Raw genomic sequence first — 13,783 nt, 5'->3', positions numbered from 1 at the left:
ATTTTTGCTTTTGAAGCAACTCTTTGCTAATGTTAAAAAAAAAGGTGATCAATATAACAACTCTCATTCCCAGGAGTTTGTAAGTGATTCCTCCTGGCCTGTGACATCATGAGACTCTGCAGCCAGAGCCTCCCCCCACAGATGAGAACAGTTGTTCTTTGCAGATGGGAAAAGGAATGGGTTCCAGATATGAGGTCACCGTGTGAAATATACAACACTGTAAATAAGATTTTCATAGGCAGAGAAACAGAGTCCATCTGTGCAGGCCTTAATGGGTAAGGTAAAAGGCTAGTCAAGAAAAGAAATTTGAATGCTGTTGGAGAAAATTAAACTTATTAAATATATATATTAGATGTAAGCATTTGTTAGCTTTTGTATACAAACTTAAGTATATTGTGACATCCTTTTTCTTTCCCCAAAGAAACTTTTATTGAAAGATAAGAGATGTTTTTATTTTTTTATTTTTATTTACTTATTTTTCAATAGATCTTTGAGTATAATTGCTTCACAGTACTGTGTTAGTTTCTGTTGCACAGCAAAGCAAATCAGCCATATGCATACACGTGTCCCCATATCCCCTCCCTCTTGAGCCTCCCTCCCAGCCTCACTATCCCACCCCTCTAGGTCATTGCAGAGCACCGAGCCAATCTCCCTGTGCTATGATGCTGCTTCCCACCAGCCAACTATTTTACATTTGGTAGTGTATATATGTCAATGCTATTCTCACTTTGCCCCAGCTTCCCCATCCCACCCAATGTCCTCAAGTCCATTCTCTATGTATACCTTTTTATTCCTGCCCTGCAACTAGTTTCATCAGTACCATTTTTTTTTCGATTCCATTATATATGCGTTAGCATATGGTATTTGTTTTTCTCTTTCTGACTTGCTTCACTTTGTATGACAGACTCTAGATCCATCCACCTCACTACAAATAACTCAATTTCGTTTCTTTTTATGGCTGAGTAATATTCCACTGTATGTATGTGGCACATCTTCTTTATCCATTCATCTGTCAATGGACATTTAGGTTGGTTCCGTGTCCTGGCTATTGTAAATAGAGCTGCAGTGAACATTGTGGTACATGACTCTTTTTGAATTATGGTTTTCTCAGGGTATGTGCCCAGTAGTGGGATTGCTGGGTCATATGGTAGTTCTATTTGTAGTTTTTTAAGGAACCTCCATACTGTTCTCCATAGTGGCTGTATCAATTTACATTCCCACTAACAGTGCAAGAGGGTTCCGTTTTCTCCACACCCTCTCCAGCGTTTATTGTTTCTAGATTTTTTGATAATGGCCATTCTGACTGGTGTGAGGTGATACCTCATTGTAGTTTTGATTTGCATTTCTCTAATAATTAGTGATGTTGAGCATCTTTTCATGTGCCTCTTGGCCATCTGTATGTCTTCCTTGGTGAAATGTCTATTTAAGTCTTCTGCCCATTTTTTGATTGGATTGTTTGTTTTTTTGACATTGAGATGCATGAGCTATTTGTATATTTTGGAGATTAATCCTTTGTCTCTTGTTTCATTTGCAAATATTTTCTCCCATTCTGAGGGTTGTCTTTTTGTCTTGTTTATGGTTTCCTTTGCTATGCAAAAGTTTTTAAGTTTAATTAAGTCCCATTTGTTTATTTTTGTTTTTATTTCCGTTACTCTAGGAGGTGGGTCAAAAAGGATCTTGCTGTGGTTTATGTCAAAGAGTGTTTTTCCTATGTTTTCCTCCAAGAGTTTTATAGTGTCTGGTCTTACATTTAAGTCTTTAATCCATTTGGGGTTTATTTTTTAAATATTATTATTATTTTTTGTGGTACGCGGGCCTCTCACTGTTGTGGCCTCTCCCGTTGCGGAGCACAGGCTCCGGATGCGCAGGCTCAGCGGCCATGGCTCACGGGCCTAGGTGCTCCGCGGCATGTGGGATCTTCCCGGACCGGGGCATGAACCCGTGTCCCCTGCATTGGCAGGCGGACTCTCAACCACTGCACCACCAGGGAAGCCCTGGAGTTTATTTTTGTGTATGGTGTTAGGTAGTGTTCTAATTTCATTCTTTTACATGTAGGTGTCCAGTTTTTCCAGCACCACTTATTGAGGAGGCTGTCTTTCCTCCATTGTATGTTCTTGCCTCCTTTGTCATAAATTAGGTGCCCATATGTGCGTGGGTTTATTTTTGGGCATTCTGTCCTGTACCGTTGATCTATATTTCTGTTTCTGTGCCAGTACCATATTGTCTTGATTACTGTAGCTTTGTGGTATAGTTTGAAGTTGGGGAGCCTGATTCCTCCAGCTCCGTTTTTCTTTCTCAAGTTTGCTTTGGCTATTTGGGATCTTTTGTGTTTCCATACGAATTGTAAAATTTTTTGTTCTAGTTCTGTGAAGAATGCCATTGGTAGTTTGATAGGGATTGCATTGAATCTGTAGATTGCTTTGGGCAGTATAGTCATTTTCACAATATTGATTCTTCCAATCCAAGAGTGTGGTATATTTCTCCATCTGCTTATGTCATTTTTGATTTCTTTCATCATTGTTTTATAGTTTTCTGAGTACAAGTCTTTTGCCTCTTTAGGCAGGTTTGTTCTTACGTATTTTATTCTTTTTGTTGCAGTGGTAAATGGGAGTGTTTCCTTAATTTCTCTTTCTGATTTTTTGTTGTTGGTGTATAGGAATGCCAGAGATTTCATTTTGTATCCTGCAACCCTACCAAATTCATTGATTAGTTCTAGTAGTTTTTTGGTGGCATCTTTAGGGTTTTCTATGTATAGTATCATGTCATCTACAAACAGTGACAGTTTTACTTCTTCTTTTCCAATTTGTATTGTTTTTATTTCTTTTTCTTCTCTGATTGCTGTGGCTAGGACTTCCAAAACTATGTTGAATAAGAGTGGTGAGAGTGGACATCCTTGTCTTGTTCTTGATCTTACTGGAAATGCTTTCAGTTTTTCACCATTGAGTATGATGCTTGCTGTGGGTTTGTCATATATGGCCTTTATTATGTTGAGGTAGGTTCCCTCTATGTCCATTTTCTGGAGAGTTTTTATCATAAATGGGTGTTGAATTTTGTCAAAAGCTTTTTCTGCATCTATTGAGATGATCATATGGTTTTTATTTCTTAATTTGTTAGTGGTGTATCATATTGATTGATTTGCCTATATTGAAGAATCCTTGCATCCCTGGGATAAATCCCACTTGATCATGGTGTATGATCTTTTTAATGTGTTGTTGGACTCTGTTTGCTAGTATTTTGTTCAGGATTTTTGCATCTATGTTCATCAGTGATATTGGTCTATAATTTTCTTTTTTTGTGTTATCTTTTTCCAGCTTTGGTATCAGGGTGATGGTGGCTTCGTAGAATGAATTTGAGGTGTTTCTCCCTCTGCAATTTTTTGGAAGAGTTTGAGAAGGATGGGTGTTAGCTCCTCTCTAAATGTATTATAGAATTCACCTGTGAAGCCATCTGGTCCTGGACTTTTGTTTGTTGGAAGATTTTTAATTATGGTTTCAATTTCATTACTTGTGATAGGTCTGTTTATATTTTCTAATTCTTCGTGGTTCAGTCTTGGAAAATTGTACCTTTCCAAGAATTTGTCCATTTCTTCGTGGTTGTCCATTTTATTGGCATATAGTTGTTTGTAGTAGTCTCTTATAATCCTTTGTATTTCTGCAGTCTCAATTGTGATTTTTCCTTTTTCCTTTCTAATTTTATTGAATTGAGTCCTCTCCCTATTTTTCTTGATGAGTCTAGCTAATGGTTTATCAATTTTGTTTACCTTCTCAAAGAACCAGCTTTTAGTTTTATTGATCTTTGCTATTGTTTTCTTCATTTCTATTTCATTTATTTCTGCTCTGATTGTTACGATTTCTTTCCTTCTACTGATTTTGGGTTTTCTTTGTTATTCTTTCTCTAGTTGTTTTAAGTGTAGGGTTAGATTGTTTATTTGAGATTTTTCTTGTTTCTTGAGGTGAGATTGAATTGCTATAAACTTCCCTCTTAGAACTGCTTTTGCTGCATCCCATAGGTTTTGGGTTGTCGTGTTTTCGTTGTCATTTTTCTCTATGTATTTTTAAATTTCTTCTTTGATTTCTTCAGTCATCTCTTGGTTATTTAGTAGCGCACTGTTTAGCCTCCAGGTATTTGTGTTTTTTACAGTTTTTCTCCTGTAATTGATTTCCAGTCTCATAGTGTTGTGGTCAGAAAAGATGCTTGATACAATTTCAGTTTTCTTAAATTTACTGAGTCTTGATTTGTGACCCAAGATGTGATCTATCCTGGAGAATGTTCCATGTACACTTGAGAAGAAAGTGTATTCTGCCACTTTTGGGTGGAATGTTCTTTTTTTTTTTTTTTGCGGTATGCAGGCCTCTCACTGTTGTGGCCTCTCCCATCGCGGAGCACAGGTTCCAGACGCGCAGGCTCAGCAGCCATGGCTCACGGGCCCAGCTGCTCCATGGCATGTGGCATCTTCCTGGACCGGGGCACGAACCCGTGTCCCCTGCATCGGCAGGCGGACTCTCAACCACTGCGCCACCAGGGAAGCCCTGGGTGGAATGTTCTATAAATATCAATTAAATCTATCTGGTCTGTTGTGTCATTTAAAGCTTGTGTTTCCTTATTTATTTTCTGTTTGGATGATCTGTCCATTAGTGAAGTGGGGTGTTAAAGTCCCCTACTGTTATTGTGTTACTGTCGGTTCCTCCGTTTATGGTTGTTAGCATTTGCCTTATGTGTTGAGGTGCTCATATGTTGGGTGCGTAAACATTTATAATTGTTATATCTTCTTCTTGTGTTGATCCTTTGATCATTATGTCGTGTCCCTCCTTACCTCTTGTAACAGTCTTTATTTTAAAAATCTGATACAAGTGTTGATACTCCAGCTTTCTTTTGATTTTCATTTGCATGGAATATCTTTTTTCCATCCCTTCACTTTCAGTCTGTATGTGTCCCTAGGTCTGAAGTGGGTCTCTTGTAGACAGCATATAGATGGGTCTTGTTTTTATATCCCTTCAGCCAGTCTGTGTCTTTTGGTTGGGGCATTTAATCCATTTACATTCAAGGTTGTTATCAGTATGTATGTTCCTATTACCATTTTCTTAATTGTTTTGGGTTTGTTTTTGTGGGTCTTTTTCTTTTCTTGTGTTTCCCACCTAGAGAAGTTTCTTTAGCATTTGTTGTAAAGCAGCATTAGTAAATTAGGGGTACGATCAGAAGGTTTGAAGATGCCAGCACCAAGGAGGTATAGCAGGAGCCAGTGACATGCACTTCTGAGTATCTGGGGATTTTGATAGAGAATGGGAGAATTTTTAAAGCTGTAGTGGGGAAGCAGGGGGAGAAACATTCTTCTTCTGGTCCCTGAGCTATATGGGATAAGAGAGAGAAAATCGGCCCCCTTTGAGAGCACTTGGAGGGAATTGGTCACATCAGGTTTCAGTGGAGGCAAGGAGGCACCAGAGCATTCAGAAAAGAGATGGAGGATTTGGAGCCACCAGTTTCAGGCTTAGGAAACGGTTGAGGAGGAAAATGAGAGATGAGGGTTTGGGGCAGATTAGGCAATGGTTATAGAAATATGGAAATGGAAGTTCTGGACTTATGTATGTAGGTGAATAAGACAAGACATCTGCTAGAAGTCTCTTTCAGTTACAAGGCCATTTCTTGAGTTGCTTTCCTGACAGCTTCTTCAGGCTGTGGGGATGACCATGGTCTGCTGTGGACTCTGCAAGAGATTTTTCTTTCTTAGTGTGATCTGTACTCTCAGGGGATCTGTTCCTGAGGTCCAGTTCTTAAGAGTATGCTCCAGTCAAATTGCAAACAGTTTTCTTGAACAAGGCATGTGTCCCTCCTTGTGTGCTTTTATGTATCAGGAAGTGTGGGATAGACAATCAAGTATAGAATCTTTTTGGTCCTTTTAATAGTTGTTCTTTTTTTTTTTTTTTTTTTTTGCGGTACACGGGCCTCTCACTGTTGTGGCCTCTCCCATTGTGGAGCACAGGCTCCAGACGCACAGGCTCCAGACGCGTAGGCTCAGCGGCCATGGCTCACCGGCCCAGCTGCTCCGCGGCATGTGGGATCTTCCCGGACCGGGGCACGAACCCGTGTCCCCTGCATCGGCAGGCGGACTCCCAACCAGTGCGCCACCAGGGAAGCCCAGTAGTTATTCTTTTCAATAGAGTTGAGATATTTTATAATAACAGTACATTGAGTATATAACCTTTAAAAATTGCAAATCACTGTTATATACCTGTAACTTATATAACATTGTACATCAAACATATCTCAATTAAAAAAACACACAGACAAACAAAATAGAGCAAGATACAGCCCTGAGCAACCTGTTTCTTTCCCCTGAGTCCAGCTGTGGCATTTCTGAGTGCTCTGTAATTAAAGGTACTTTCAAAGCAGAAGGCATTCTCATCTCTATACTTCTTCATGTACTAACCATTCACTGAGCTTGAAGGGATGATAGAAGATTAGCAGTTGAAAAAAAAGAAACTTGGGTCAGAAAATGAATTTTAAAAAATCAATGAGTTTACTTTTATTTATTTGGAGTGTTTATTTCCTCTCACTAGACTGTAAGCTATGAGGGTAGAGCCTATCTATTATTACTCTCTCTCCATTGTGGCCCCATCACTTAGCATAGTGCCTGTCATGCTAATTGTCAGGAGATATTTGTTGAGTGAGTGGATGAATATTGAGGATAAGTATAATAAGCCTTTTCCTCCCTCTCCCAACAAGAAACAGCTGCCCTAAAAGTGCAATTGCAGCGACATTCATAGAAAAGGGACTGGCCTGTGGGAGCTTTGCCTGCCTTACTTCCCAGTCCCTCTGTCTCTTACCCTAATACAGCATGGTGGTAGAAGAGTATTTGCCCTCTTAATCACTCTTGCCTATATTTCCTTTCTGATTTATCTTCAAATTTTACTCCTCCATCAAGGACCAGGTCAGACACCATCTCTGGAGCCTTGCCTAGTGCCCCTAGCTGAAAGTACGCTGTCCCCTCACTTGTGGCATTCTTCATGTTTTACTTTGTAAACAAAGGCTGAGCTTGGTTCTCACTCTCCCACATTGTCTGTCTCAGGGTCTGGCACATAATCAGAATTCAGTAAATAATTATTAAATTAAGGACTGAATGAGGATTTATAGTAGTCTGTGTGGGATTTAACAGTAATATAAACTGTTGCATGGAAATTTGTAATTTAAGCATGGTGTACCAGTGAAAGAAGGAATTATTTTCTGCTTTATTTTATGCCCTCACCTATTTTGTTAATTGTGTATCTTTGGGTCTTTCAGTATTTTAGGGGAGAGATGTTATTTAAAACACTTTCTCAAGACACCCTTTGAGTCTGACTCTTAGGAAAATAACGGTCTCCATCCGTGTGTTCCAGTGGCCTTCAGATGCAGCTGTAAGTGGGGAGGGTTACAGCTTCCTGCAAGAGCCTAAAATACTGAACTGCTGTTGAAGATGGCCCCACCTGCACCCCTGTGCATAAATAGAGGCAGACCCTGACTTCGTGCTGGACTGACGTGAAGTTGTAGGCAGACTGGGTGGCCTGGCTGTTGGAGCCAGGATTCCCACTTACATTAAGAGCTGGTTCTGGACCATTTTGAATTATTGACTCATTCAGCTCTGCAGAGGGGCCAGAGTAAAAAATATGCATCCAGCCCCTGGAGACTAAGTATTCAACCTGGAAGTCAACCTGTATCACTTTGAAAATTGTCACAGAAGCAAGCAATTGTGGGAAGGTCTTATAGAATAAAAAAAGGCCATTGTGTAGTGAGGCATAATCCCCCGTAACCTTGTTCTTAAAGTAAAGGTTTATATTTGAAGACTAGCATATAAGGGCACATAAAATCCCAATAGTTGCCACTTTCCCACTCCACGCCAGTCTCTGTTGCTTCCCACCTCTGCCCATTCACTGCAAGGTGCCAGTGTGAGCTTTTAGTGTTTGATAGAACTCTGTGATACAGACATCAGTATAAATCGTATTTCATGCATTTAATGAATAGTTCTCATACATCTAACTTGTTTCCTAGATCGAATTGTTTAATTAATTTTAAACTTTTTATTGACTAGTAACATATGTATGGAAAGATTGTAAGTGTGTAACTAGTTAAATTTTCACAGGTTTTATTTTTTATTTTAAAGGGTGTATTGAGAATTAATCCGAAGAAGTTTCATGAAGCCTTCATTCCTTCCCCGGTAAGTTCAATAACTTTATAATAAACCCAATGTCACATTTAATTTTTTAGATGTGCTGTAAAACTGAAATCATATATTCTAACTAAAAAACAGAGTAGTAAAACAAAATTGAGGATGGGCAAGGATTTGTTTCAAATTTAAATAAACAAAATTTGCCTTTGGTTAACAGCCCCTTCTGCCAATCTTAAAAATCACACTTCAAATGAAAGGGATGGCATTTGTTACTAGGCTGCAAGGAGCAGCTGAACCCACACAGATACCCACCAGTTCTTGTAATTGGACACCCTTGGTTTATAGCTTAAAAGGATTTATGGGTTTTTTCCACTGATTTAAGTTAATCTCTCCTAAACAAATATGCTATGTACTTTTAATCTACTGCATGAGCTATTCTGCAACTTTGTCCAAAAATAATGTGTATTATTATTTTTTTTTCTGGTCAGTTTCTCACTTCACTTTTGTGCAGGTGATAGGACTTGGTACAAGGCTTTTTACCATTGGCTCTTCATAGTCCTTCTTAGGTTCATGACTCATTTTAATAGGCTCTCTCTCATTAAGGGAAGTTCACTCTGACATATAATTAGCAGCAGGTCTCTGGATGTTTGCTTGTGCAAAGCTGGGAGAGCAGTATTCTTAAATTCTTGGCCTAACTTTTCCAGGATACCATAAATAGGATAGCCATAGAATTAGATTTTTCACAGTGGAAGAGATTATAGGAAGAAACTTCGGCTCATAAATGAGGAAATGGAATACATATATTTCAGTTAACATATTTCATTTTGTGAAATGACAAGTTTAATGAGAATACAAGTTCAGTCATGTACTTCATAGGTATTATTACTGTTGTTGTTTCAATAACCTAAGACCTATTCTGAAGTTCAGTTTTGTCCTATTTTCCCTTGCCCTTGTCCTGAAGCCAAGGATTCACATTTGTATCTCAAGTTTAGGTCTTACCCACTGGCTTAGATTAAAAATGTCACATGTCACCTTGTTCTCTCTTAGTCATTTTCTGTTCCTGTGACAGAACATGGTATATATTGCTGACCCTGGTGCTTAGATTATAGAATTGAGCGTCAGATTTGAGGTAGTAACTTAGCTGCGGGAGCTATTCCATCACACAGTTTACGTGGGTGTTAGATTTCAGAGTTTGCTCATAAGGTGAAATTCACATTCAATAATCATAAAAATTACCAATGAAAATCTCTTAGGAATATGCCATGTTGGAGAGGGAGTAACCATCTCTCAATAAGTCTAGCATAACCAGCATTTTCTCCACATCAGAAAGGGTGATTGTTTCTTCTTTGGCACACCAGTTGAAGGAGCTCAATTATACTAGGGGCCCCACTGTGTGAAAAACATGGATTTTCTTTTTTTTTTTTTGCGGTACGCAGGCCTCTCACTGCTGTGGTCTCTCCCGTTGCGGAGCACAGGCTCCGGACGCGCAGGCTCAGCGGCCATGGCTCACGGGCCCAGCCGCTCCACGGCATGTGGGATCTTCCCGGACCGGGGCACAAACCTGTGTCCCTTGCATTGGCAGGCGGACTCTCAACCAATGCGCCACCAGGGAAGCCCAAACATGGATTTTTTAAGCACGAGAATCATACCCAGTGCAGTAAGGAGTTCACCCTGAGAGGTACCTGGGAACTGAGCAGATCGCCCTCCCTGCACACTGAGGTTTGCTCTCATCGATGGGAATGATAAGTGGAACTACATAAGTATTTTGAAAATTTTTCTGCTTGCTTTCTCTCTTTCCTGAGTGCACAGTATTGAATTTCTCTGTTAGATCCCTATTAGGCCGGCTCCTAACGAGTGTATGGCCTAGGACGAGATACAGATGGAGGCACACGTACCTTATATTAAATACTTAAAAGTTATAAATCAGACTAACAAACTGTTAAGTAAAATAAATTCATGACAGATAAAATACATTCCTTGCCAAGTATACCTCCATGTACTTGTACTGGGGTTCAGATGTAGAATTCTCAGACTCCTCGGAGCTCCATGCTGAAAGGTGGCTGCATGGAGAGGGTCCACCTCTGGCCTGCCCCTCTTCCCTTCCCAGTTCTTGCTCCCTGTCCCCTCTTTGCTGCCCTCCTGCCTCCTCCCCCACATTCAGCAAGGGCCCTTGCCCTCTAGGTGAGCATCTTATCCCACATGTCCAAGCTCTGCCCATACCCTTTAGAAACACCCACCCATTAGCCACCTGTCGAGTCTAGGGGTGCCACCTGTGATGTGGTCTGCGTTTGGGAAGATAGACCTGGGGAAGGTGCTTATATATGCCCTGGAAGTGGGCTTGGGGCTGATTACAATCCATTTAGCCTTGAGAGCTCCTTACCTGTTGAGGAGGGGTGTGGTCGGAGGAGGGCCAGAGCAGAGGTCCTCTGAAGTGTTGGACTGGTTATGTTCCTGTAAGTTAAGTTCATGTGATTTAAATTTGCAAATGATGTGTTGCCACTGTTTAATCTGGCTTGTTAAAGGAAGTTAAGCAAAAGTTATTGATGTTTCAAAAGCTCAAGTTGTTCTCCCACTTGAAATTGTATTCCTGGCATGTCCTATTTAGAAGTTTTTACACAGTTGTGATATTAGGATTGGCTTACTTCTATACCTCTTTTATTCTCTTATCTGGCCACTGATGGAGTAATAAAATTGTCTCAGAGGGAGAAAGAGTGCTAAATGCCTCACCTCTACTACAGAAGCTCTGTCAAGACCCAGCTGTGAGTGATTGTAGATACTCCAGTTTTGGACACTGGCACAATCCTGCATTCTAGTTTTGTAGATTTTCTGGTCAGTTTCAGGTTTTAGAAGCATTATGGAGAGCAGTTGAAGGGGGAGATAGTAGAGGCAATGAATTACATGTAGGTAGATCCCACCACTGGTCTAGATTTCTGAGTATACGTAGCTCGTGCCCATGTCGACTGTGAACTTGTATGAACTGGAAGAATGCTCACAGGTAGACTAGAAGGTAGGATATCAGATGCAGGGCCTGACGGTTACCTGTCCCTGCTTTAGCAGGGACAATAAAGATAGGAATTGATAGAAGATGAAACCTCAGCTCTGACAATAAGAAACGGAAAGTTTCCTTAATTGTAAAATGAAGGGGTGGATTAAATATTGTCTAATGTTCTTCATAACTTTAAAATTCTAAAGTTTTTGGAGAAATAAAAATAGACTAGATTTGATGAAATTATTTAGGTGTATTCTTATTGACTCTAAAAACAGTTGAGAACTTATACAGTGTCACTTTCTGTGTTAAAATATCTACATATATCAACAGGCTAGAAACAATGAATTGACCATCAGGTATAAAAAAGTACTTTGTTTTGGGGGAACATGATTTAGGTTTATTATAATTTCTACTGATAGAAAGTTGATATTCATTTTCCTATGACAAACTCAACATACATGGGATGTTACTTCTGTGTGTACCTGATAGTGTTCTCTTGTTCTCAGTAAAAGTAAGAAAGAACCATGTAACTTTTTCACAAAACCAAGATAAATTGATATTATTGAGGTGCCTTTCTATCCCATTTGGGAATAAGATAAAGAGGAAAAATGGACCAGATGTAAAAACCTGGCTTTTTATAAAAAGCACAGTTTCAGTTCTGAATTATATTGGTGCAAGGAGTTCTGTAGCTTTTTTGTGCATCTCATCATGGGAGGCACTCTTTGTACATCTGTGGAATTTATTTCTGGTCCAAAGGGAGCTATTCCATCGGTGGAGGATGTTCTGACCATCATAGTATACTTGGGCTATCCTCCCCACTCCTGCCTCCTATATATTTAGTTAGATTACCCATAGATCCCTTTATATTTCCAACAGGTTGATCATTATCCATTTTTCTTTTTTTTCTATTCTTTCTGATGGATAGAGCAAGTCTTCTGGCATTCAAATGAAGGAATGAATTCCTTGGCCTTAAAAAGTAGTTAAGAGGTTATACTGCTGGAAACTCAGCTGTGCTCCAGACTAGAGCCTCCTTACCTATGCTATGGATTTTCTTCTCCTATAAATACCTATGCTATTTATTTTCTCTTATTTCATGTACACTGCTTTTTTTGTTTACAGTGTATGATGGATGTATATGAAAAGAAATGTATCTTTGAGAAAACAATTACAGTTTGTTAATTTGGAAAAAAAAAGTTAGGAGGGATTGACTCAAACTTTTAATATTGAGCTGTCCTCAAGTATCTTTTTTTTTTTAATTGGAGTATAATTGCTTTACAATGGTGTGTTAGTTTCTGCTTTATAACAAAGTGAATCAGTTATACATATACATGTTCCCATATCTCTTCCCTCTTGCGTCTCCCTCCCTCCCACCCTCCCTATCCCACCCCTCCAGGTGGTCACAAAGCACCGAGCTGATCTCCCTGTGCTATGCGGCTGCTTCCCACTAGCTATCTACCTTACGTTTGGTAGTGTATATATGTCCATTCCTCTCTCTCACTTTGTCACAGCTTACCCTCCCCCCTCCCCATACCCTCAAGTCCATTCTCTAGTAGGTCTGTGTCTTTATTCCTGTCTTACCCCTAGGTTCTTCATGACATTTTTTTTTCCTTAAATTCCATATATATGTGTTAGCATACGGTATTTGTCTTTCTCCTTCTGACTTACTTCACTCTGTATGACAGACTCTAGGTCTATCCACCTCATTACAAAGAGCTCAATTTCGTTTCTTTTTATGGCTGAGTAATATTCCATTGTATATATGTGCCACATCTTCTTTATCCATTCATCCAATGATGGACACTTAGGTTGTTTCCATCTCTGGGCTATTGTAAATAGAGCTGCAATGAACATTTTGGTACATGACTCTTTTTGAATTTTGGTTTTCTCAGGGTATATGCCCAATAGTGGGATTGCTGGGTCATATGGTAGTTCTATTTTTAGTTTTTTAAGGAACCTCCATACTGTTCTCCATAGTGGCTGTACCAATTCACATTCCCACCAGCAGTGCAAGAGTGTTCCCTTTTCTCCACACCCTCTCCAGCATTTATTGTTTCTAGATTTTTTGATGATGGCCATTCTGACTGGTGTGAGATGATATCTCATTGTAGTTTTGATTTGCATTTCTCTAATGATTAATGATGTTGAGCATTCTTTCATGTGTTTGTTGGCATCTGTATATCTTCTTTGGAGAAATGTCTATTTAGGTCTTCTGCCCATTTTTGGATTGGGTTGTTTGCTTTTTTGTTATTGAGCTGAATGAGCTGCTTATAAATTTTAGAGATTAATCCTTTGTCCGTTGCTTCATTTGCAAATATTTTCTCCCATTCTGAGGGTTGTCTTTTGGTCTTGTTTATGGTTTCCTTTGCTGTGCAAAAGCTTTGAAGTTTCATTAGGTCCCATTTGTTTATTTTTGTTTTTATTTCCATTTCTCTAAGAGGTGGGTCAAAAAGGATCTTGCTGTGATTTATGTCATAGAGTGTTCTGCCTATGTTTTCCTCTAAGAGTTTGATAGTTTCTGGCCTCAAGTATCTTTAAAATAAGAGATGCTGCAATAGATGCAGGCTTCTGAATGAATCAAGTAAGAGCTGAGTTGTGATTCAGTATATAGATTTGTGTATTGTTCGAGGTTCAATTCAGCCCTGCTTCTCTTCGTTTCT

The 13,783-nt window shown here is 39.4% G+C and overlaps 1 protein-coding gene across 11 annotated transcripts in view; it reads left to right on the top strand.

Annotated features, from left to right (window-relative positions):
* Window positions 1–13,783, top strand: part of DIS3L2 (DIS3 like 3'-5' exoribonuclease 2) — a 375,493-nt gene that overhangs the window by 56,916 nt on the left and 304,794 nt on the right. For all 11 annotated transcript variants that reach the window (XR_009541014.1, XM_060151851.1, XM_060151847.1 and 8 more), the window contains exon 4: window positions 8,132–8,185. Coding sequence is in view for 10 of the 11 variants with exons in the window: in XM_060151851.1 (XP_060007834.1) it covers window positions 8,132–8,185 (54 nt within the window). In the remaining variant the exon portion in view is untranslated. The remainder of the gene's footprint in view (window positions 1–8,131; window positions 8,186–13,783) is intronic.

The sequence above is a fragment of the Lagenorhynchus albirostris genome, chromosome 6 (genome assembly GCF_949774975.1).
Source record: "Lagenorhynchus albirostris chromosome 6, mLagAlb1.1, whole genome shotgun sequence".
Classification (NCBI taxonomy): Eukaryota; Metazoa; Chordata; class Mammalia; order Artiodactyla; family Delphinidae; genus Lagenorhynchus; species Lagenorhynchus albirostris.
The sequence above is the reverse complement of the archived record's forward strand: the minus strand, read 5'-3'. Positions and strand labels throughout refer to the sequence as shown.